General features: G+C 42.4%; 1 protein-coding gene across 1 annotated transcript in view; it reads left to right on the top strand.

The window, feature by feature from the left end:
• EXOC4 (exocyst complex component 4) overlaps positions 1–25,281 on the top strand; it is a 392,686-nt gene that overhangs the window by 345,964 nt on the left and 21,441 nt on the right. Inside the window, exons 15-17 of the mRNA XM_010710270.4 lie at positions 13,360–13,501; positions 17,447–17,625; positions 19,190–19,349. Coding sequence (XP_010708572.2) covers positions 13,360–13,501; positions 17,447–17,625; positions 19,190–19,349 — 481 coding nt within the window. The remainder of the gene's footprint in view (positions 1–13,359; positions 13,502–17,446; positions 17,626–19,189; positions 19,350–25,281) is intronic.

Below are 25,281 nucleotides of genomic sequence, written 5' to 3'. Positions count from 1 at the left end.
TGAGGGAATACAAACTTCTTTTTTAACAATAACCATTTCAGGATTAAAGTTGCTGGAAGTGGATAAATTAATTGAGGAAGTCGTGTACGTTTTGAATGAGTTATATATGAAAATGGAAGCAGGGCTTCCTCCCCACTTCCTCTCCTGCTTCTCAGCCTTGCCATGGGCAGATACAAAACATACTAATCCTCTTGTCAGAGGTTCAACTTTCTGAAGCCCTCTGGATATTTTACAAAGAATTAATTATTGTGCATGATGAAGAAAACGGGACCATCTTTCCATCTTTAAGATGGTTGCATGCTGCGTGTAGGTAGGAAGATGAAAGATTAGCCATTAGCTGGGTGAATTGCAGCTATCCTTTTGACTTTTTCACTGAGTTCTCATAAAACAAAATTGCCTTTCTCTTCTTGATGGCCTGTTGGAAGTTGTTGCCCTTGTACAATATATTGGCATATGCTTATAGAGAAGTAGATACTCTTGCATCAAAGAGTTGTCAACTCAAAGGTTGTTCATTATATCATGGTTAGTTTCTGGGTATGTTTTCTGTTTCTTATCCTTAATGAGGAATATTTTTATTACAATTTTAGTACCTTAACAGTTTTGTCAGGACTCTAGAAGTAGTCCCAAGAAAGACATCTCTCCTGTCACATCCTTGTCCACAAATGGAAAGTCTCTTTAGTAACATGTAGTGGAACTCCATGTTCAGAGTAGGGAGGTCCATCAGGGAGCACCACAGGAAGAAAAGTTTGATGAGAAGAATGCTGAAATCAAGAAATAGAAAAAAAAAAAAAAGAAAGAAAAGCCTGAGTGCTTTTATTGTATGGTGCTTGTTGCTTTTTGTGGCATCCAAGGTCCTGGATTTATACTGTTAAGTGAGAATCTTGCTATATTTGAGAATCACACACATACACGTACATTTATCCCTTTTCTTAGCAGAAAGCAAAAGTATGAGGGACTCAAAACATACTGTTTTAAAACCAAATCTAAGCCAATGATTACTTTGTTGTCAAAGCTCTTGATGTTCAATGCTTTGACCTTCATATCTGGGAGGGAAGAACCCAGTGTTAGGCAAGAAGCATGGAAAAACCTGAGGGCAATTTGCATTAGGCATGGAGCTAATTACTGCATTTTATTAATACAAGTGCATGTGATTTTAATGATAAATATGGAAATATCACAGTCTCTTTTCAAACGGAGCATTTGGACACCCTTCTAACTGGAAGGATATGGATCTGTGGTTCTCCCTCCCCATTTTACAGATTATAGTTAGGGTGGCAAGGACAGAGTTTGGTACTTTTGAAGTACCTAAGAAGACCTTCAGCCTCATGACTTTTTTATCCCCAGTTCTTTAAAAGCCAGTTGTTTCCTTCCATTCAGGGGTGCTTTCACCCCAAAATCACAGGGCAATATAGAGAAGACACCATTGCCATTTCTTCAGTGGATAGGCAGCACTTCACCCTCCAGACATGCAGCAGTTCCGGTGTGCTACCACTTCATCCAAAAGCAAGAAGGGGGGAAAAAAATGGCTTGTAGAACAGCTTTTTGACAAATACTGCAGGTTTCTGTCATTGGCTTGCTCTTAGCAATGATAATACCAGGCATTTGCATTACATTTTCCAGCCATAGATCCTGAAATACTTCAAAACGGTTAGGAAGGCCATTATAGGATCAAGACTATCCTGGACCACTTTGCACCTGTGGGTCAGCCTCCCCGTTGCCTGGCTCTGTGGGTCTCCTCATAGTGAAATAGGCTTTGATGGCTAATAGAAAGCATCCCACAACACTTGAGAAAGTGATGCCTTTGGAAATGGATGGCGGAGCGCTTTTATACCACTCTGCCAGAGTAAAAGAGCTGTAATTTATAGTCACTTTAAGGCCCCTTTCTACTGACAGAGTGGTGTAAAGGGGTCTCAGCACAAATGAAAATCAGGGCCGACGCGGTGGTAAAATTGATGTCTTTCATTTTGCAGTCAGACCACACCACGGTGGTGAACCCGGGCAGGTCTTTGTGTTTAACCCTGGTGTTTCTAATGAACTGAATTCAGCTCTTAAATGTGGCTGTATTTCTCTCCAGTTGGAGCTTATTTTTTTTCTGTCACCGAGCTTGTAACGCATCTTGCCGTATTGATTGCTCACGGGGAACTTTTTTGCAGAGATCTATTAATAGAGAGGCTTATTTAAAAGCCAGATTAAAGATGATCAGCACATACCTGACCCCACGCAGGAGAAGTGAATGCTGCTGCGTTATTATTTCAAAGAAACTGCATTTCTAAAAGAAAAAAAGCCACAAATTTCTTCCAAATGTAAAACATCTGCCATTAACTTAAAAAGATAAATCATGAGTGCTTGTATCATTTGATGAATTCCAGTTGCTGCAATATAACTTAGTCTAAATGACAGCTTTCCCATTTCACTTCTTAAGCAGTCTCATTTTCCAATTCCATTTTTTCCTGTTGCAGTACCTGGACAGTCAGTGCAGCTCTGGAAATGCAGAAAAGGGGATCAGTTCCCCTTCTCAGTTGCTCTGGACCTCCATAAAACAACTTGTTTTTTTTCCATCTTAGCTGTGCTGAAGGGGGAGAAGGAGATGATGGATGAAGGGAGATGTCAGCATCCTGGTGGGATCTCTCCCCATCTCTGCCATCCAGCCTGTTTGATAAAGTTAACTTATTTTGTGCATATGAGGTATTTTACACATAAGTTCACTCTCTCCATACCATAAGCTGATCTCAAGTTCCATGAATATGGCTAATCCTGAAGATGTCAAGTCCTTCTTCAGGGCTGAGCGTGTTAGCATTGCTGGGGACAGCTGGTTCAGAGTGGTGTCAGTTGGAGATATTTAGTTTAGAGGATAGTCTGAGGAAACTGATAGGAATAGATCTTTTTGGCCATAATATCTACATATCTTGTCAATCCCGGAGCTCATCCTTGTCCTTGTCTTATGTCTCTTGAATGTTGCAGTGATGACCAGTGCCATTTTCCCACTACTGCAAATCCCATCGTTGACTATAACATGTCTGAGTCTGGTATTTAATTAAGAGACAAGTCTTGAGTCATGGGTTTCCCTAGCTGGGACCATGAGCAAGAACATGAGAGCTTTACCATCCTCAAGCACAGCAGAATGAAGATCTGTTAAGTCCAAACCAAACCATATCTGATCATCTGACCAAATTAATCACCATTTGTAGCTTTAGTAGAAGCCACGAATGTGCTTAAACTTATGGAAATATGCTTCAAACAGGAAACTCTTAGATAGTATTTAGAGCTTCAATTCAGCATCCACAGTTACTCTCTTCTGAATGGTAAAAGGCCATTGGAGGGAACAGTGCCATAGTGCAGAGGCCTTTCAGAAGATGTCCAGAGAGGAAATATTAAGTGTCTGGCAGTATCCTGACATTCTCCATATGTGAGCCTTGTATCGATGACTCCAAGAGCCATCAGCAATGCTCAGAAATGTGTTTTCTCTTAAGAGAGCCTTGGGCTTCAATGGATTGAATTAGCATATCAAAATGGGATTTTTTTTTCTTCTCCAAGCGCCAATTCAGCAGAATTGTCTTGGATCCAAAAGCAAAATTGTATTTGTTGTTGTATCAATGACTCCAAGAGCCATCAGCAATGCTCGGAGGTGTGTTTTCACTTAGAGCCTCAAGTTTCAATGGATTGACTTAACAAATGAAAGTGGGATTTTTTTTTCCCCTCCGAGTGCCAATTCAGCAGAATTGTCTTGGATCCAAAAGCAAAGTTGTGCCTCCCTAACACCACCTGAAGCTGAACAAGAGCTGAGCAGAGTAATTCAGGTAGGAGACAAGAGTCCAGCTGGTACTATCTTAGTGGAGCTGGCGTCTGGAGGAACAAAGGCAATGAAAGTTTGTTTGGGACAGCAAAGTGGTAAGTTTAACCTTCCAAACCAGTAGGGAATTGGTGGCCTCATGAAGACAAAATGGCTGTTTTTGTAAGGCCTGAGCATTAAGAAATGATTTTGGTTTGGTTTATAATTTTGATTATAATTTTTCATAGTTCAGATATGGATCTGCTTTGCTGGATACCGGGGAATAAAATGACACAGTCGTCAGCCAGCTAAGAGCTCTTGTTTTGTTGTCAAAGTCATCTCCCAGTGCCTTTCAGTGCCTTTGAATGTCTGCAGAGAAGCTGTCTATATGGATTAGTGGTTACTCCTTTCTCCAGCCTTCATGCTTTACATCAAATATTTAATGGTTAGAAAATGAGACGTTGTTTTTCTGACCTCGATGCTCAGCATTCACTATTCTTTATCTCAGACAATAAGCACACCACCAGGATGCAGTCCCAGTATTGATCTGGTGCCTTGGGGTCAGCACTTAGCTTACCCTCATGATTACACTAATTACTCTTCTTCCAGCATTCTTTCCTCCCACCCACCAGCCTTAAACGCGGGGGATTGTCATGTAAATAAGTGACCCAATTAGCAGTGCTTTCAAACCGTTTTAAAATGAGGATCCCTCATGAGTAATACCAGGAAATCAAGGTTTTTGTGGAAATAACTCTGAAGAGCCTGCTGTCCACACCAGTTGGTTGATGCATTAGGATGTGTTTATCTCTTCTGAAGTGAATGACTCAATGGTGTCAAAGATTAATAGCAGTAAATCCACCTGTTCCTCCTTGGTGTGTTAAGAGGTGACAGCTTCCTATAGGGCTGGGGCAAAATCATTTCCAAAATTAGGTGGCTGGAGTCGAAAGCGTAGTCAACCGTTGACATCACCAGTGAGTCGCTTTGCACAGTGGCTACAGTAGGTATGTAATAGGCTTGCTCTGATCTAACCTCTGGCTTTACTCATATGGGTCTTGTAGAATATAACTCTTAAATAACCAGGAATGGTGGAGAAGTCAGACTGTGAGAGTCAGGCCGGATGGGGCTCTGAGCACCTGATCAGTCTGTAGGTGTTCTGTTAAGTAATAAATTGTTTTGCAAAGCAAGGGTAGAAGCAAAAAGTAGAACCATAAAATCGTTTGAATGGGAAGGGGCCCTAAAAGGCCATTTAGTCAACTCTTCTGCGTGAACAGGGACGTCTACAGCTCAATCAGATTGCTCAGTGCCTGGTCCAGGCTGACCTTGAACATCTCCATCGATGGGGCATCCACCACTTCTTTGGGCAACCTGTGCCAGTGCCATTTGATCCCTCTGTTCTTATTTCAGGGCTTAGTTATGGTGCTTTTTACGTGTCCTATCAGAAATCACTGATTTATTTTTTTTTTCTAGTTCTGATATAGCCTTATGTGCAGGTTGATAACTCTTCGTTGGTTGTTTTTTTTATTACTAACCCAAGTGGCCATCACCCATCTGTCTTATTCTTTCAGCTGTCACAGAAATCAAACATTTTGGCTCATGAAAGGCATATCCTAATAATGATTTGGGGAGAATCACACGTTAAGTCAGTGCATAAATGCCTGAAGTTCCCTCTGCTTCACTTCGCATCTTCCTGCAAATGTTTCTGCAGTTTTCACAATGCTTGGCTTTTCTGCCCCATGCTCACCACTGAGTTGATAGCTGAGCTGACATGCTCAGAGTCAGATACTGCTGAAATGTTGTTAATTTGATGATATGTACATTATGTGTATTCTGAGTGCTGCGAAGCATTCTTTATTAACAGTTGAGAGGAAATAATCTTCATCAGCTCTGAGGACCTGTTGCGTTTTGCTAAGCAGCTGATCTTGAAGTTTTCTGTTTTGCTTCCACTCATTTTTGCTCATTCATTCACAGCTTTGGACAGTTTTTAAAAGCCAGCCATTTGAAGCCAGTGGCAGTCTCTTGCTGACTTTAATTAGGAAAGAAATTCATTCTACGGGTAAATTTTTGGCTCCATTGTGCCTTGACAGAAGTTTCTAAATCAAGTTACTTCTTTGATAATAGAGTTCAGCCCCAAAAGAGGGAAAGAGGAAGGGGAAAGTTATATTGTAAGGTACTGAAAACAGGAAAATTTCACAGAGTTTTTATATCTGAATAGCACTGGAACAGCAATCCCTGACCTGTTGAAAGAGACCTCTACATATTCAGAGTCTTCAGATGAGATAGCTCTCTTGCTTTAAGCTGCATTTGCACAATTGTGCTTCCTTAAGGGGAAAAACAAAACAAAAAAAACCAAAAACAAATAATAAAAAACCCACACCCTTTTTAGATACTTTAAATGAAAAGTCTTCTTTCTCTTCCCTCCCCACCTCTCCCTTTGCCTCCTCTCCCTTCCAGTCTTCCCTTCCCTTCCTTTCCTTTCCCTTCCCTTCACTTCCCTTCCCTTCCCTTCCCCTCATTCCTAAGCCCTTTCCAGACTTGAATGTCACATATTTAAAGAAAAGCGTTCAGCAACCAGACTTTCCAGCAGGTTATTGTATAACAGAGGTAGACACTCCCACCACAATTTTTGTCCTACTCCCATAGCTCAGGGGACATGGACTTCTTTCCATGATAATCCCTTTCCTGAAGCTGCGTATTTGCAGAAACTAATGGAAAACAAACCAGTTTTAGAGGAGTTATTGCCTTTTTTAAAGTGCTAATTTCCTCTTGAAATTTATGTCTGCCAGCAGAGGCAGACAAGGAGCTCTGCAGACAGCTCTAACGAGACAATTCATTAACTAGCGAGTGTACACACACCATAAAAAACATTAATTCACAAAATGAAAAACTAATAGAGTGTTTAGCCTGTTCTTTATCACCAGTGACAGTCTGTGCTCTCCTCATCATTAGTGTTTACTGAACTGATGGGGGCTGCAGCCCAGCCTGCTTATCAGCACTCATCGTAAATGAGGTCGCAGTGCTTTGTTTCCATCACAGTTACTTTGTCCCATCTCCTGCACTTGAATTTTAACATGGAGTGTAGGACAGAGGCATAGAAGGATACTCTCAAGTTTTGTCTTTTTTTTTTTCAGATTTTGCATTTAAGTTCTGTTTCCTTGGCAAGGGAAAATCCCCTCCTTAAGGATCTTCCAGTATAGGGTCATAGAATCATTAAGGTTGGAAAAGACCACTGAGATCATCTAGTTGAACCATAATACGTATGATATTTTGCATAAGATCACAGTTGCCTCTGCTAAAGAACCAGATTCATTCATAGCAAAACTCTAACTATGTAGCAGTCATAGAATCATATGATATATCCCTATAGAATCATAATATATCCCACGTTGGAAGGGACCGACAAGAATCGTTGAGTCCAACTTCTGGCTTCACCTTAAAGTGTTGACATAGCTTTTCCCCTTCAACATCGATGAGCAATTTTCTGATGATCGCAGTAAAAGGTGAGCCTGACTAGTTCTGAGTACTTAGAAAATTCCACCCTCACATCTGTTGTTTGAAAGGTCCTCACCTATTAAAGCTTGTCCTTTCTTGGTATTTGCTTTGCTTTAACAAGCTCCCTGTTCTTCCCAGTGTTTCACTATCAATCGATATTTTCAGCTGCATGCTCATCCCACCTGCATGTAGGAGAGATGTTCTCTGTATCTCAGAACTTTTCTCACCTCAGGTTACTTGTTTTTTAGAAGAGTTGGATCCAGTGTGTGAGAGACTCAGTGGTGTATCTTATGTAGGTGCAGGTTGTCCTCACTTCTGCTCACTGGCTCATCTGTAAGCACAAGAGTTGGGCACAAGATTTAATCCTGCCCAACGTTGTTTCCTGGTGGTTTGCAAGAAAGGGGTAGATGTGACACTGAGGGACATGGTCTAGATCAGTCACAGTCATGGGTTGACAGTTGGACTGGATGATCTTAGTGGTCTTTCCAACCGTAATGATTCTATGATTCTGCTTAAAACTTATACAGAAAACAATTTATGTCAGAAGGAATAGTGCATCAATAACTACGTAAATATCTTAAGTAATTATCCATATCTGAGAGGCCCAGAGGTTCAGACACGCTTCTGAGAAGTAAGGGGAAGGATGTCAAAGCCAAAATCTGTCTTTTTACAGATAAATCTACAGGTTCCTGTAGAAATACAGATTCCTCTGAAATAAATCTCATGAGCTTGGGAAAAAAAATCAAAATCCAGTTCCAGATTTTATGGCTCATTCCATTACTTTCCTGCAGAACTGCAGCTCTGAGATCCCCAAACAGTCCCGTTTAGAGGCAGGCAGTGAGTGATCTATGCCTTAGAGCTACAAATAATACTTCTGAAGCCAGAAACCAGTCCAAGTGGGCATATGGGTTGCGTATAGTTGTTGTTTTTCATTATTTCTTGAGCACCAGAGGTGTGCAGAGCACTTTGCAAGAGGATAAAAAGAGAAAACCCTTGCTCCTTGGAGAGCTTAAACTCTAAATTAGATTGAGACGGCATCTCAAGAGCAATAGGATATCAAATTGGAAGGAAGGATGTGTAACCACAAAAAGAAAAGTGGCTTGAGAGCAGGGTCCTGGTAGTTATCCCCACAGAAAGAAAAACATTTGAGTTGACTTGCTTTGTCCAGTTCTCTGTAGTTACTTAAGGCTTTTCATCTCCAGCAAATCTCCTGCTGCCAGGGCAGAATGCAGCCATCTCCGTGCAGCTGTGCAGAGGTGATGCCCCAGTGATTTCCACTACTTTTGGTTGGATGGAGGCATTTTAGTTTGGAAAAGAGAAGGCCCAGGGGAGATCTTATTACTCCCTACAACTACCTGAAAGGAGGTTGTAGCGAGGTGGAGGTCAGTCTCTTCTCCCAGGTGACAGTGGTAGTGTGAGAGAGAATGGCCTCAAGATGCACCAGGGGAGGTTCAGGTTGGATATTAGGAAAAACTTTTCAGAAAAAGTGGTGAAGCATTGAAACAGGCTGCCCAGGGAAGTGGTGGAGTCACTCTCCCTGGAGGTGTTCAAAAGAAGGGCAGATGTGGCAGTGAGTCTAGAGGGTGAATCTACACCATGTCCAAGGTCTTCATTGGTCACAGACATGGGCTGATGGTTGGACTAGATGGTCACAATGGTCTTTCCTACTTTACTGACTCTGTGATTCTAAAGGCTGCAAGAACAGGAGATGAGGAGACCTTAAATCCTGCTTGCATGGCAGTGATATATAAAAACACCCCAGGTTTTACCCACTGCAAACCAAAGCATGGAGAGAGAAAGTGGTATGCCAAGAGCTCCAAAAAGTCACCAGCAGAGATAGGGGTTAACCCCAAGTCTCCAAAGGCATGGTCCAGCACTGAACCAATAACAATTTCCTTTTGCATGTGTGTATTAATGATTAGTTTGGGATTTCCTTTTCCAGAGAGGAAGGGAGTAAGAAATTAAAGATTGAAAAGGTGTAAGCTGGTCCCTAATATTACCTCTGGGACACAGTAAGGGTTTCAGACCATGTCTCTTTCTCAAATATGAGTTTTTCTTCCAACAGAGTTGTAAAATGTTTCTGTGAACCTTTCCTCTTCCCTCTGCTAGGCAGTGGCATATAGTGCTATATGTAAAGTGTGAACATGTTGCAGGTTTATTTCTCAGGCTCAGGTTGCACCGGAGCCAAAGCAGAGGCAGTAACCTTAGATTGATTTTTCTCCCTGCACTCTTAAATCATTCAAATCTGTTAACAGTCTCTCTGCTCAAGCAGGACGCACTATTGTAGACCTTGATTGGATACAGAGGTTTGTTTATGGGCAATGCTGCAGGTTTTGTTTAATATTCCAGAGGCCTGGTAATTTACATCCATCGATTTACAAGGCACAATCTGTCAAGAGACACCAGCGTCCCATTGAATTGCAAAATGATTGAAATCATGGGTGACAACTAGCGTGTTAAGTTTATTTTTCTCATGTTTGTTGGAATGAAATGTTCCCTCTCCTCAGAGTGAGATATCTTGGCTGTGCTTACAGCGAGCTAAAAGAAATTCCAAACAAAGCTGTAATTGTTATCCAGAAGCACAGGAAGACGACTCAGGGCAACTGAAATTCATCTGTTGAGGCTGCAGGATGATAAGGGACTAAGGAACAAGTTGCTGGCTGTTGCTTACCCAACCACTGGGTGTTTTATTGGCTAGAAAGGCTCATTGTTTGACTTGGTGTAAACGGGCCAAGGTATTTATAAAGGAGGAGAAGAAGATATGAATGACTATGGATCTATGGTGTTGCTTTTCCAGCATTTCAGTTTGAGATGCCTCCTTCTGCCCTTTAAGTGGAGAGCTGAGAGTGTTCTGGTGGGTTGAATGACCATGGGGTGCAGGGTCACCCTTCTTCCCTAGTGTCTGTCCAAAGAACTGCCCAAAATAAGTTCCAAAATAGGTTTGTGTTCAATATCCCTTTAGGCTGTGATTATCTTACTCCTTGCTCCAGGTTCACATCTCCTGAACTAGGCTTTAAGAAATGGGATTTTCTCCTTGTCTGACTCAACAGTGAGACAATCCATTCTGAATGCTTGAGGAAGGAGAAGGGACAAGTGGAGGGCTCTGGAAGTCTTTTGATCTCAAAAAGTGACAGTCTACTTCAGGGCCTTCATATCACGTGAGAAGTGGATATACCTTTTTAAGCCAGCACTCGGTCTTCCTTCCCAACCTTGGGGACACAGAACACATGGAAGAACTTCCCACCCTGGGGACATGGAATACCTGGAACTCCCCACCTTGGGGACAAGGAACACCGAGAACTTCCCACCTTGGGGACACAGAACACCCAGAACTTCCCACCTTCAGAACATAGAACACCTGGAACTTCTCACCTTGGGGACATGGCACACCTAGAACTCCCCACCTTGGGGACATGGAACACCCAGAACTCCCCACCTTGGGGACATGGAACACCTAGAACTCCCCACCTTGGGGACATGGAACACCTAGAACTCCCCACCTTGAGGACATGGAACACTCAGAACTTCCCAGCTTGGGGATGCACAACACCCAGAACTTCCCACCCTGGGGATACAGAACACCCAGAACTTCCCACCTTTAGGACATAGAAGACCGAGAAGAACTTCCCAACTTCAGGACATGGAACACTCATAGCTTCTCACTGTGGGGATGTGGAACACCCAGAACTTTCTATCTTGGGGACATGGAAGACCCATGGAACATCCAGAAATTTTCACTTTGGGGACAGTGAACACCCAGAGGAATTTAAGCACTCAGGCTTTAAATAAAGCACAAATTGCCCCCGTCTTCCTCCTCCTCTTATCTCCACTGACAAATACAATTACCACTTCACTTAAATTGCTGTAAATGAATTATAGAGAGCAGAAAAATATGCATATATCTCTCCGCTGCAGAAATTAGCTGACTCTTGCATTTCAGGTGATGGATCCATCCATCTCCACTGCTGGAGCAAGCTGGCACAATCAAACCTGAGGCTGCAGCAACACTCCTGTGCTGTAACAGCAAGTCCATCTCCAGGAGCAACACCAATAAAAACTTGTCAATATTTAGAGTTTTTTGACTAAAAATGGATTTTTCCCCCCCCCCATTCTGCAGACCTGAATCTGCATGATCCATAAGCCCCACCACCCTCTAGGGAAACAAATGTCCTAGCTGAAAGGTTTGTTAAAATTAAACTTCATCCATATTTCTGTGATTGGAGGAGTTGCTAAAGGAGGCTGCTTCCTGGAGCTGTATTTAACATGGCTTTTTCCTTGCATGGTTTTCTCTGTAGTCATTCACAGTAAAGTAAGATGTACAATTTGGTGCTTTGATGTGTGCAGTCTTTTCCTTTTGCTTTCTCACACTCCTTTAGTTGTACAGATCTGTCTTATACGTACAGTGCTGTTTCGGACAAAATACATTGGGACTTTTGTCTCCTCATTTTGTCTTTGCTTTTCAGACTGGATCTGAAGAATTTTACAAGCAAATCCAAAGCTCCGCATAGGTTCTTATTTCAAAGAAAGTCACTGGCTGTACAAACAGTGCCAAGAGACGTTTATCTGATCAGTCTCCATCACAATTAAAGTTTGTTGTCAACAGTTCCTTAGCAATGTACAAATCCTTTCTGTACTGCGCTGCATTGTGTCTGGCTGAGTGTTTATTATGTACCAAACATTAGGGAAGGCAAGAGAAAACAAGAAAACAAGCCAATTCTTAGCACCAGCAGATAGCACACCTTCATTATTCAGGTTGACCACGGAACAAATATGAGCTGAAAATGTGAAACAACCATGAAAAGAAAGCAGATATCGAAGCAAAAGAGCAAAAAAGAATATTTCCTGGAGAGATGGGAAAGCTGTGGTCCCATTGTGGCAGCAGTGAGAGCTGAAATACAGCACCCATCTCTGGTTAGCAGTGCTCAAAAAAATAACTGAGCGTGGAAGGGGTGCAGAGTTGCTCCTAGGATGAAGAGGGGATGGAAATTCCCACTCCTCAATGAGTTTGTTGTTCTGCAGCAGGAGATAAATACCGATGATGGAAACCTCCATCAGGCAAAGAATAATGATGGCATATGAAGAACTAAATATAAAATATCAGTGAATAAGCGTAGGCTGGAAATTAGATCCCAACCTCTAACATCAGTGTTGGAGAAGTGAGGCTTTAAAGGAGTAGCTCAGGGAAGTAAGGAGGGTAGAAGTCTGAATGACTTCAGTATGTCATACTATTATCTACCCAAGGCTGTGGGACTTGATGGACTTGATGGCCCAAGGCATCCCTTGCCATCACACACATTCAGATGCAAGGTGCCTAAACAGGTCTGCATAATTTCAAACACTGCTAATCACCCTATGCACAAAGTCATTGCTCAAATGCTGCTTGAATGAGAGCTTGAACTCAGATATTTGGAATTTGCTTTGCTTCCTCTAATTAGGGCAGAATATTTGATAACTGTGTTTTAAAGAGCTCTTGGTGTGAGTGATACAGATGAAATTAAAGAAGTTAGACCCACAGAATGATATACACAGGACAGCAATCTCACAACTATGGCCATAGCCAGTATCCACAACTCTTCTTTTCGGAGTTTGTTGCCCATGAAGCAGAAATAGTAGCTGTTTGCTGGCTCACAGTGGGATGGTAAGAAATAAATGATGAAAATGTCTCTGCTCTCCATGACTTTTGCAGATGGGGTTCACTTGTGATTACATAAGGAAGTCTATCGTGACTAAATAGGGTCATCTTTCTTATTGGTGCCACGGTTTGACCCCAGCACAGCTCCTTCCTCACTCCAAGCAAAGCAAGATAAACATTCCTGGATTTTGCAAAAATACATGTCACAGAGCAGTATCTTCCCAAGCAGATGTATTCTGGTGGTTGATTTAACCCCTAAGATTCATTCTGGAGTTTAACCAATCACAGGAGCAGTTTGTTGCTTCTTTCACTCCCAAATCATAGATTTCACTGCTCAGCCAAAGATAGAAGAGGTCACGCACGCTTACGGTGGAAGCAGTCAATATGCTGTAGTTGCTAAAGCCAAGTGGTATCAATGAAATATGTCACTGATTTATCCCTTTTTTTTTTTTTTTTTTTTTTTTGCTAGCTATATCTCCTGGCCAGGACAGCCATGCCAGCATGGAAAACCTTCCTGCATCCGAACAGATCCTGCAAACCCTGAGTGAGCTGGCCAGGTCTTTCCAAGAGATGGCTGACCGCTGCCTGCTGGTTCTACATTTGGAAGTCAGGTAAAAGCCCAGAATTTGGGGGTTGTGGTGAGCTCAGAAAGCTGCAGGTCAAAACTGTGTCCAGAGGTCACATTATGGCACATATAGGACATATGAATGGTATATTTGCCTGCCTTCCTATGAAGAAAAGTTGAGGGAACTGGGCTTGTGTAGCTTGGAGAAGAGAAGGCTCTGGGGAAACCTCATTGTGGCCTTCCACTACTTGAAGGGAGCACATAAACAGGAGGGGGAACGGCTGTTTATGAGGGTGGATAGTGATAGGACAAGGGGGAATGGTTTTAAACTTAGACAGGGAAGGTTCAGGTTAGATATTAGGAGGAAGTTTTTCACCCAGAGGGTGGTGACACACTGAAACAGGTTGCCCAAGGAGGTTGTGGATGCCCCTGGATCCCTGGAGGCATTCAAGGCCAGGCTGGATGTGGCTCTAGGCAGCCTGGTCTGGTGGTCGATGACCCTGCACATAGCAGGGGGGTTGGAACTGGCTAATCATTGTGATTCTTTTCAACCCAGGCCATTCTATGATTCTATGATGTATCCAGAAATGCCAGGTCCCATAACTATGGGTGGCCAAATGTGGGGCGTAGGCAAGATACCAACGCTGGGATTTTGCAGGAGGGTCTGTTTTTTGTGTCAAAAACTAGGAAGAAAAGTTTTTTGCAGGCTTTGTCCATAGATAATTGCACAGTGTTTTTAAAGCCTAACAGGTGTCTGCATATTTATTAGCCATTGCGCTTTGGATTGCAAATAAAAGCTTCTCTTACTGCTTTTTTTTTTCAAATAGTGAGAGAATCTGGGGAATATAAGGTAAGCACCAGCTGGAACTTTTAAAGGGCTGGAGAGTTTTGTGATGTCTCTGACTACACATGCGAAGATGAAAAGCAGCAAATTCTTTTCTTCAGGCTGCCAGCTGTCCACTCTGGGGCTAGGAAAGCGTTTGTCCCTTATGCATTGGCCAGGTGCATTTTCACTGCTTCTTTTTTTTCTGAAGCATCAAATATAAGTGGATGTCATAGACAGGCAATGAGACTTGATGGGCCATTGTTTTGTTCTTCTGGGGCATATCCTGAGCCATATTTTGTCTTCATGTATGTTGACAGAGCTCTCATGAAGTCAGTATGTAGCTTTAAAAAAATACACATCAGTTATTGTCAGCAGCCTTTCAACTTGCTATCCATCATCTGCTGCCCACTTGATTGCAGGCATCACAGATGAGCTGGAGCTTGAAGGATTTGAAGAAAAGATTGTTAAAATATGGAAATGGAGCAACTTTCCAGCTGCAGTGTAATGCAAGGTGATGCCAGGGCTAACCCAGACTCATGATACGGGTACCAGCCTGAATGGGTTTCTGGTTTTCCATCACACTTTGGTTAAGCAGAAATAGGTGCAAATATAATTCAAGACAATTTTCACAACTGTAGACAGCAAAAGAGGGGTTGAGACTTTGCAATGATCACCTTGGTTTTCTCTTACCTTAGGGACCCCCCATTTGTTCACAGCTTTGCCAGATGCTGATTGGCACAAGCCTGGGGTTAGATTCTCCTCTACAACTATCAGAACATGACCCGAGGACTATGGTCCCTGAGACCCTGCACCTTGGGTTTACATCTACTTCCTTAAATGGAACCTGTTGGCACATCCAGATCATTAACCATTTCTTTTGGGGTTGCCCAGAGAGGTGATGGATGCTTCAACCATGGAGGCATTACAGGACAGGCTGGACCAGGCTCTGAGCAATCTCATTGAGCTGTAGGTGTCCCTTTGCAGGGAAGTTGGACTAGGTGACCTTTAAGAGTCTCTTCCAACTCAAGTGATTCTATGGTTCCTTAGTCACAAATAACCATGAAATTTCAGATTACTTAATCTATTACCATGTTTTACTATTAAAAAACACCTCTACAACATTATATAGGAGCAGGTGCTAAATGATAGGTATATTTTCACTCTGGAGGTTGGCCTAGATTGAACTTGCATGCAATGGCCACCTCAAGGACATTTTCCATGAGGACTGGGACACAGAAGCCAGAACTTACTCATCACAACTTAGAGAATCATAGGAAGCAACCTTTAAAAGTCATCTGCTCCAATTCCCTTGCAATGAACAGAGGCATCAACAGCTCAGTCAGGTGCTTGGAGCCCAGTCCAGCCTGACCTTGAATGTCTCCAGGGATGGGGCATGTACCACATCTCCCACCCCATCTCAACCCAGTGCTGTTCAGCCTGGCATGAATTTTATGTCTCAGTGTGCTGAACCTGAGATACGCTTTGAATGCAAGGGATATTTCAGCCAGGCTGCAGTTCGGCTATGATTCCCTGATGGATGAAATTTAGAAGAGTCCAACCAAACTCCTGACCCCAGTCCCCATTGAGTGATGTGGGTGAAACCCAAGAATTACAAAAAGGAGTTTTGCTATTGACTTTGCTGATCATAGCATTTTCCACTATGAGTTCAAGAGAAATGACCTAATTGCAGATTTTTGCAGAACAAAATGTGAGTGCACAGGACTTTTTCCTTTGATTGAAAAGATGATGGCAAGGCATGTTGCCAGCAGATCAACATGTATGGCAAACTGGAAAGTTGCAGTCGTATTAAATGTTTGGGAAGATGCAGTCTTGGCCTTCAAGTTACCATTGAATGCATCCTGGCTCACTCATTTTTTTCCAGTTACAAGGGGCTAACAGTACATGCAAGGAGTTACTCACTGGAGCATCAGTATTGAAGTGCTGCAGAACCAACATGTTTGAAAATGGAGAACCTGGTTAAAAGGCACTTGGCATTTTAGAGTGATGGTGCAGGTCATATCTGTTAATAGAGGATCCTTTGTACTCACCTCTGAAGATAGGTCAAGAGACAGATGCATTTAATGCAGATGTAGCCACTCGTTTCTTAAAATTGCTTTTTACTTGCTTGAACTTTAGAAGGAAAATTATAAGGAAGCACTTTTACCTCTAATGTATTTAATATATTGTCATGATAAGTAATTCGCTTGGGGCTTTTTTGTTTCATTGGTTTTTATTATTCCAAAAATAAAAGATTTATGTTCAAGAGAGCTTAACTACGCTCAGTAGCCTCTATGTATCCCTGCAGTATCCTCATATATGTCATTTTTCCACAGTGTAATCAGCAGTGCTTTTCAGAAGACATAACCACAAAGCCATGTCAAGGTCACCACAAACGTGCTGGTGTTTGGAGGGAGAAATAAAAGGAAAAACTTGCCTCCTTGGCAGCCTTAATCACTGCAGAGGTGTTACAGAGATACTCTTCATCAGAGCCTGACTGAGATGTAGATATCCCTGTTCACTGCAGAGGAATTGGAATAGATGATCTTTAAGGGTCTTTTCCAACTCAAACAGTTCTATGATTCTGCTGGGGAACTGGCTAACGCATGATAAAAAAAATGAGATAATTATCTAAAAATTAGAAACTTTGAAGGCCTCCATGGACTGGTAATGAGATTAAAAAAAAAAAAAAAAATTCTCTTAGTTCTTCACATCAGAGCAAGGGAAAATAGGCACTGGAAATGGGCACCGTACATCCTCCAAGCCTCCTAGAGCTGCTTGGTGTGCTGGCAGTAGGCACCTTTGCAGCTGGCATCCAGACCATGAGGGATGTTTTGCTCACAAGGGAATGGTCCCTTCAGTTATCCTCCTTCTTTTCAGTCCTGGCTGAAAAGCCAAACACAGAACAAGCAGTGCAGACATGCTCTTCTTTGCCCAAATCATTTGGCTCTTGAGTCGTGTTTCTGTTGATAGGCTTTCACTCTCTTCTCTGGGATCTGCACAGCCTGTAGAGGACTTGAACATACAGATTACTAGCATTTCTCTCCATGAAAATAAGCGTCCTACTACAATGTTTTTTTTCTGCCTAGAACTACTTCTGAGTAACACCCACTGATATTTTAGTGTTGGCATAGTTGTGCTGTAACGTTGCTCTCTTCTGTCTTGCAGAGTTCATTGCTTCCACTACCTGATCCCATTGGCTAAACAAGGGAACTATGCCATCGTTGCCAATGTGGAGAGCATGGACTATGACCCCCTTGTTGTCCGGCTCAATAAGGACATCAGTGCCATCGAGGAAGCCATGAGCGCCAGCCTCCAGCAGCACAAGTTCCAGTATATCTTTGAAGGTCAGACATCTGTCAACAAGTTTGTAAGAGTTTGGTTCTTAGGAAATGATTTTTTGTTTTTATCGCAGAGCTCAGCAGTATTATCTTTCAGGGTAAGACAAGAGGAAATTGTTGCAAACTAGAACAGGGGAGATTTTGATTGGATATAAGAAAAAAAGTTTTTTACAGGAAGATTGGTGAGGCAATGGAACAGGTTGCCCATAGAGGTGGTGGATTCCCCCATTCCTGGAGATATTCAGACTCACTGGACAGGGCTCTGAGCAACCTGATCAAGCTGTAGGTGTCCCTGTTCATTGCAGGAGAGTTGGACCAGATGACCTTTAAGGGTCCCTTCCAACTCAAATGATTCTGTGGTTCTGTGACTCGAACACACAGTGTGCTACTGTTGCCATCTACAGCAAATTGATTGGTGAGACCCATGCAAACGTAAGTCAAAAACTTGTTGCTTCTTTACCATTTCTGAGTGTCTTCGATAGAACCAATCAACTCATTCTGAGCACGAAAAGGGTAGGCTGGGTAGGCTGATGTACATGCAGGACAGTTCATCAGGAAGCCATATATATTGCAAGCATAGCTCTATTATAGCGCAGACCCGATCCAAAGTGTAGCCATTCCAATAATAAAATTAAATTTTGAGAACATTAGCTCTTCTGATGTCTCATCTGTTGTGATTACTTTGGAGAATATAAATCATATCTTGGTTCATCTCCCTATATTTATTTGTGGCACTGATGCACAGTGGTCTTACTGTGTGCCAGGGTGTGTGGATGTCAAAATCAGAAGAGTGGGGACTGGAGATGCACTCATTGAATTGCTAGCAGGGATGAAGGCTGTGCAAGCATTGTTAGCTTTCTTCTGATCAGCATTTAGGTTGCCTAAGCATGAGCATATTTTCATAATTCAGACTTTTAATCAATGTTTAGTCTTTTACAGACCCCTGTACTGAGTGAATTGGGCTACATTTTTTCTATTTTCAATGCTTCATGCGTGGGTACATCATTCTGAGATTTCCTGTGACTTTTAGCAGCCTGCCATGTCCTTCAGTAGCAGAGGAAAGATGGAGACATCACTCAATCAAAAGAAACCATCAGAGAAGCTGTGCATCAAGTGCATTGAAATGCAGCTCATTTTTGCTCTTCTGAGAATTTGCCAGGAAAAAATACCATCCTTGAATAGTGTCATTTTGTCGGAGCAGTAGTGGTCCATTGATCTGCTAGAGAGAAAGGGATGGAAAGGGATGTTCTGATAAATCTGGGAGTGTCCTGTAAAAATCAGTGGCTACAATAATGTAACTTTGAGTTTTTATAGTGTTTTTATCTTTTTTTTTTTTTTTTTTTTTGGATTTTTTTTTTTTTTTTTTTTTTTGGATTTTTGCTAACAAAGGGAGCCTTGAGGAAAGTCAAAAAATTCACAGGGAAGATAGTGAACTGTTTCCGGATGCATATTTCTCTTTTCAGTTCACACACACCCATTCCATGCCCATTCCTGGGTTTTATGATGAATTATTGCCAGTAAATGTCTTTCTCCTCTCATTTTATTATTTGTTTTTTTCTTTCCTTTACAGGTTTGGGCCACCTCATCTCCTGCATTCTTATCAACGGAGCCCACTACTTCAAGCGCATCAGTGAATCTGGCATCAAGAAAATGTGTAGGAACATCTTCATCCTCCAACAAAATCTGACAAACATCACCATGTCACGTGAGGCTGACCTGGACTTTGCAAGGTGAGCTAAGAACCTTAATTGTGTTTTATTGTGTATTATTTCAATGCCCACCATGCAACTGGAAGGGTGGTATGGTGAAGTTAAATGTACAGAAGTGGCAATTGTAATATTCACTTTCCCCCTTTGTTGTGTGGGAGGTTCAGCTAAGATCCATTCAGAGCTCAGCATCAGCTCTCTGTGTCTGTGCTGGGTGATTTCTGTTCATGTGATTCTCTTAAGACCTAAACTCAGGCAAGGAAATGTTTCTAGATACGACTGCTGTGTGGAATTTCAGCTGGATGAAGGTGGGGCCTCTGATTGCCCAAATGAGTTACACTTCAGTTTGTTGAAGACTTAAACTTAAGCCACGTTGTCTTCCTTCTTGTTCTATTGCTCCCAGAATTGTAGCAATACCAAAGCCAAAACTGGACATGGGAGCTCAGCTGCAAGTTTCTTTTCTGTTTTGCTGCTTTATTCACTGAAGGGGGATCATTTGAGGCATTAATCACAAACTCTCAGCAGAGCTGTGTTGTTTGAACCTCTGTGGAAGCAATCATAGAACCCATAGAATCATTTGAGTTGGAAGGGAACCCTAAAGCCCATCTAGTCCAGCTCCCTTGCAGTGAACAGGGACATCTACATCTCCATCAGGTTGCTCAGAGTCCAGCTCAACATGATTTTGGATGCCTCTCCAAGGATGGGACGTCCACCACCTCTCTGGGCAACCTGTGTCACTGCCTCACCTCCCTTACTGTAAAAAACTTCTTCCTCATATCCAATCTAAATCTCCCCTGTTCTAGTTTGAAACCATTGCCCCTTGACCTATCAGAACAAACCCTGCTAAAGAGGCTATCCTCTTCTATCCTCTTTAGATACTGAAAGGCAATGGGCAGCTGGGTCCAAGAAATAGCCAAAAGAAGAGCCTAGAACTTGCAATTGAAGGCTTGTAAGCTCAGATGACTAAAGTTTTCCATGACACTCAGCTATGACCCTCTGCCAACACTGGTGTCACCATTTGGCCATCACTCTTGAAGACTGAATTACTGGAGAAGCATGACTCCCTTAGAGAAGGGAGAGTAGATATGAGTGAGTGCCTCATTTACTTGGGCTCTCATATGGGGAATGATCTCATTATTGAATTAGTCTTTTCATAATAACATTGTCGTGGGGAAATTATGAATGCTGAGGCCTGGAGGAGAGAGAAGAGAGTGAGAGCAATAGATCCATTACTAATTCTCCAGGGAATAAAGTTCCCAAATTGAATCTTTCCTTTTTAATTTTTTTTTTTTTTTTCCTGATCGGTTGAAATGTTAAGTAAATTAGCCCAGTTTTTTGGCAGGCAGAGCAAGGCTTGATCATATGCTGACAGAAACTGGCACCCAACTAATGAAATGCTGACCAAGTGCTGTTGGAGGCTGGCTTGGTGCTGGCCATTTTCCGATGGGTCTTTGCAATCTGGGTTGAACAACGACAGATCTGTGACTTACTGTGCTGCATAATTTGACGTGGAGTTTGAAGAGAAGGGTGAGGAGAGAACACATTCCTCCCTTCTGGTCTTGCTAGATGGATGATCATGCAAGCAGTTTTCACAATATGAAGCACACATATACTGTATGGGCTACATGGCATATAGATTTTCTCCTGCATCATTTGAGATGCTGAGTACCATCACTGAGAACTCACTAAGATACCTGTTCTGTACAGCAGCATGTGTTGCCATGCAGATTTCTTCCCATAATACAAATTCAACAGCTTGTTCCTGGTTGTTTTTTTGTGGGATTTTTTTTTTTTTTAGCTTTCTTGACTGCATTGCTTCCCCTCTTTCTTTTGGGGCACACTTCTGTAACGTAGAAAATATGTTTTATTCTTTTGTTCTTCAGATGGCTCCTGAATGCTCATTATCTGGATTGCCCTTTTACATATACAGGGCATTTTGTGCATCTGAACCCTGCCCTGTTCACCTGAATATACAATTTCTCGAGCAAGTCCTCACATTACCCCAAGAATTCCAGTTACTGAGGTCTATTCCAACTATAAAATAAACATAACAATTCACACCCCAAAAGCATAAAAAAGCATCAGTGTAGAATAAAAGTGATTTGTGCTTCTCTGATGTCTCTCATATAGCAATCTGTAAATGCTTTGTGCAGTAGCTGACTACCAGTTTTGCATTTTTAAAGGTGGGAAGTTGAGAGCAAGTGATTATTTCACGTGCAGGATCAGTGGCAGAGTTGCAGAAGAAATAGGATGAGAGGGAATGGCCTGAAGTTGCACCAAGGGATGTTCAGTTGGATATTAGGAGAAGCTTCTTCTCTGAAAGAGTGGTGATGCATTGGAACAGGCTGACCAAGGAGTGGTAGAGTCACCAGCCCTGGAGGTGTTCAAGAAATGTGGAGATGTGGCACTGAGGGACATTGTTAGTGGGCATGGTGGGGATGGTTGGTGGTAGGACTGGATCATCTTAGTGGTCTTTTCCAACCCTTATGACTTTACAATTCTTCAAGACTATTTATGTGCTCCTTAGAGCACTGGTATTCCTCTTTCATCTCTGTCCCGGTAGATGAGAAACCCCAATCAGGGAAGGTAGACGGGGATGATCCTCCTCTTCTGAAGCCAAAGTCACTTAGAGGGTTCACAGCAATTCTGTGAGGTAATACAGGTAATTCTGGTGAGACTTTTGCAGGTTAAACCGCATTCTTCAAAAGATTTGCAACCTGCAGGTGACAGCAGGCTCTGGCAACAAGTGCTGCTTTGGGAACAGTACCATGGAATAGGAAGAATCTGTGTCAGATGGGTTTTGCTTTGAGATTCTCCATTCAGGGTGGAGTGGAGCAGGGAAACTCTCTGCAGAGCATCACAAAGCAGAGCTGGAGCACATTTCCAATGGAAAGAAAGAAATTGCCAAGCTCTGTGAGCTGTAGGAAGGAGTATCTCCACCGCAAGAAGAAAGGATAAAATAGGCTAGTTCTGTCTGCTAAGGTGTCACAAACGGACGTGTATCAGTCACTAAGTTTCCTGCAAATATAAATAACGTTTTCTCTTATGTGTGTTCCATATCTAGGCCAGCAGAAATGCAGACAATTATTAGGATATCCACCACTATATTAAAGAAAAAGTAGTATTTTCTTTCTGTTTATAGCATCAGGTCACATGCTGCAAAGTCTAGAATAGAGCATGGATTCTAAATACCTCCACATTCTGTAAGTTTCAGACCCAGATTTAGATTTCTGCCATTGCAGGGATAGAATTCAGTTTCAAATACAGACTCCAGTTCAGATCTTTTCTTGTCTGTCTCCTTTACCTCCTCTCTATCCACCTGAAATTTAATTGCATGTTTATGCAGGGATTTCATCAGAGGCATTCAAAAAAGGCTTAGGCTTCTGTTGAGACTTATCCTTACAGAAAATATCATTCCATTCTTAGATGTTCATTTTCCATTGGGGAAAAAAAAAAAAAAACACCACTTTTTCAGGCACACAGCAATGATGAAATTGCCCTTTTCCCAAAAGTTAATGGAGTTGATTCTGAGGGAAGGGAGGGGACTAGTGGTGAAATGTGGCTATTTCATACAAAGCAATATAATTCTAACCTCTGAGATAATGGGTTTTGAGTGGTGCTAGTCTTCATCATTGGGTCTGAAAGCATCCTTCATCCCTTCATAGTGAAGCAGAGCTGTCTGTACACCTAAGAGCTGGTTCCCTGCTGCTACCATTCAAGCTAGCAGTTGCAGTGACCATCCATCCCAAAGGACCACCAACATCTTTTCCTGCTGCTGAAGATTTTACAAGGGTCATTGGCTCTGGCCACATCTTTCTAATAATGTGACACCCACCTTGTCCCTGCTGGTGGATCCTGGCCACGCTGGAGAAATCCACAGTGCAAAGGCACAGGGAGAAGGCATCAGCATGTCAGGCAGTTGTCCTCAGATCAGACATGAATAAAGCTTTGAAATGTAGTTCAGATACCTGTGATCAAATGTGTCCGTATACAAACTCCGCTTGAATTTTTGCTGTTCACAAAAGAGAAATGACCTTTGCTTCCTCTCCCCAGCAAAATACAGTTGCAGCTGCTGCTCTGACCCCGTTCCTTCATGCCCACATTCTCCCAGTGACACCTGTGATGCTATGGTGTAAATTCTTGGATACTAACATCCTTGGGGCGAACACCTTCCCTGCACCCATACAGCCACCGACAACATCAAGGGAGAGCTGCACCAGTTCTTATACTGATTTCAAAGTAAATGAGAGCTGGGAGTCAGCAAATCCATCTGAGCTCTGCTCTGGCACCTAGAAAACCCTTAATTTTTGCTTGTAAGTTTGCATGAATCACAGCAGCAGAGTGGGTATAGCCCCTCTGGATTTCATTCTAGCTCTGCTGGTAGCAGAGAATGACCATGTGCTAAAATTCCCAGTGCAAACAGGCACACTGCTTTCAACATAAACAACCATGGAGGTGGCAGGGCTGTCCCATCCAACCCTTTGAGGAGCAGGATTTTGGAGGATGCTTTAATTACAGAGTACAGTTCTGATTGGGGTGCTCAGTATTTTGGGTTCCTTTCCTGCAACGACCAGCAGGAAAGGATTTGTTTAATTGTGGAGAGTTAGGAGAGATTTATGCCTCCTGCTCGATGCTGTCCCATGCAAGTTGAATAAGCAATAACATGCTGCCATCTACTGGGTGCTGCAGAGGGTAAGGAAAACCAATGTGCCTTACAGATCCCAGTGCTCTAAGTCCTTTTCATTGCCAGATATTATTTCTCTTCCTGGTTTTCGTCTTGATATTTACATGAACTTGTGCACGTTGAACCCCAGGTTAAGCAGATTGGAACTTGGATCCCTTTGATTCATTGGCAAGCTGCTCTTCTGCTCTCAGGTCCGTCTGCAGTACTCCTCCACTACCTCTCTTCACTTGTGGTTCAGAACTGGACAGCATTCAAAACAGCAAATGTGGGCCATTTAATATTATTTTGTTTGAGTAAACCTCACATTGGTTGATTACAAAACTTGGGTGCCAAGCACTCTAATATTAATCACTGAGAAAGGGATGAGACTTGGTACCAGGCATAGGCTGTGGCCAAAATAGCTGAGGTCTACTTGTGGACAAGGAGCAGCCATTGCCTAAAATCTTGGGTCCCTGTTGACCTAAGTCATCACCTCTTCTTCATGTCAGAGAAAGGAATTTTGGTTCCAAAGTACAGCAGAACCACTTCCATCATGGAAGAGCCATGAGATTCTCCCGAACTGATGGATATTAAGATTTGGGGTGGAATTTCAACACATGTGAAATGTTCTTTCCCTGCATGACAGTGACAGCAGATGGCTGAAAAGTGTGTGTGGCTCCCAGTACTGGATAAGTGCACACATACCTATCCTGTAATGTCTCATTAGGGCTGTACGGCTGTATGGATTGAACCCTTTTCTTTTTTTTTTTTAAATCAGCTACCAGTGAGATATTCTGGCACGCAGGAGTAGACAGACTGGTCTCTGATCCATCCCTCTTGGCTCAGTGTTAGAGAGGAAAACTCTTGTTCATAAAAGCTACATATGTGTTAGTCTGAAAGAATTCTTCTCTCCTCACTTTGTAGCTCAGTGTGGTCAGTGCTGTGGAAGGTAAAGCTCACCAACAGTTTGTAATACGGATCCTAAGACCTATCCATATGGAGGAGCCAGAAGCAGAACAGGCTCTGGAAGAAAAGCTTTTCTTCACTGACAGCGTGGGAAAGATGTGTTATCTCCATCTCAGTGCTGGACTCATGTTTTGTATCTGTGGAGCATGCCCTCATTTTGGTTTTGCTGTTTTTAATTAACAAAGCTGCTTTAGTTTTCAATTAAGGACTTGCTTACAACAAAATCTTTATTTTCTTTTCCTTTCTTTTCTCCCTTGTTTTCTCCCCCCTGTAGTTTCCACTGAGCTTTGATCTCAGTGCAGGTTTAATTAGCTGTAATTAGTGGTT

This window comes from Meleagris gallopavo, chromosome 1 (assembly GCF_905368555.1).
Source record: "Meleagris gallopavo chromosome 1, MGAL_WU_HG_1.1, whole genome shotgun sequence".
Lineage (NCBI taxonomy): Eukaryota > Metazoa > Chordata > Aves > Galliformes > Phasianidae > Meleagris > Meleagris gallopavo.
The sequence above is the reverse complement of the archived record's forward strand: the minus strand, read 5'-3'. Positions and strand labels throughout refer to the sequence as shown.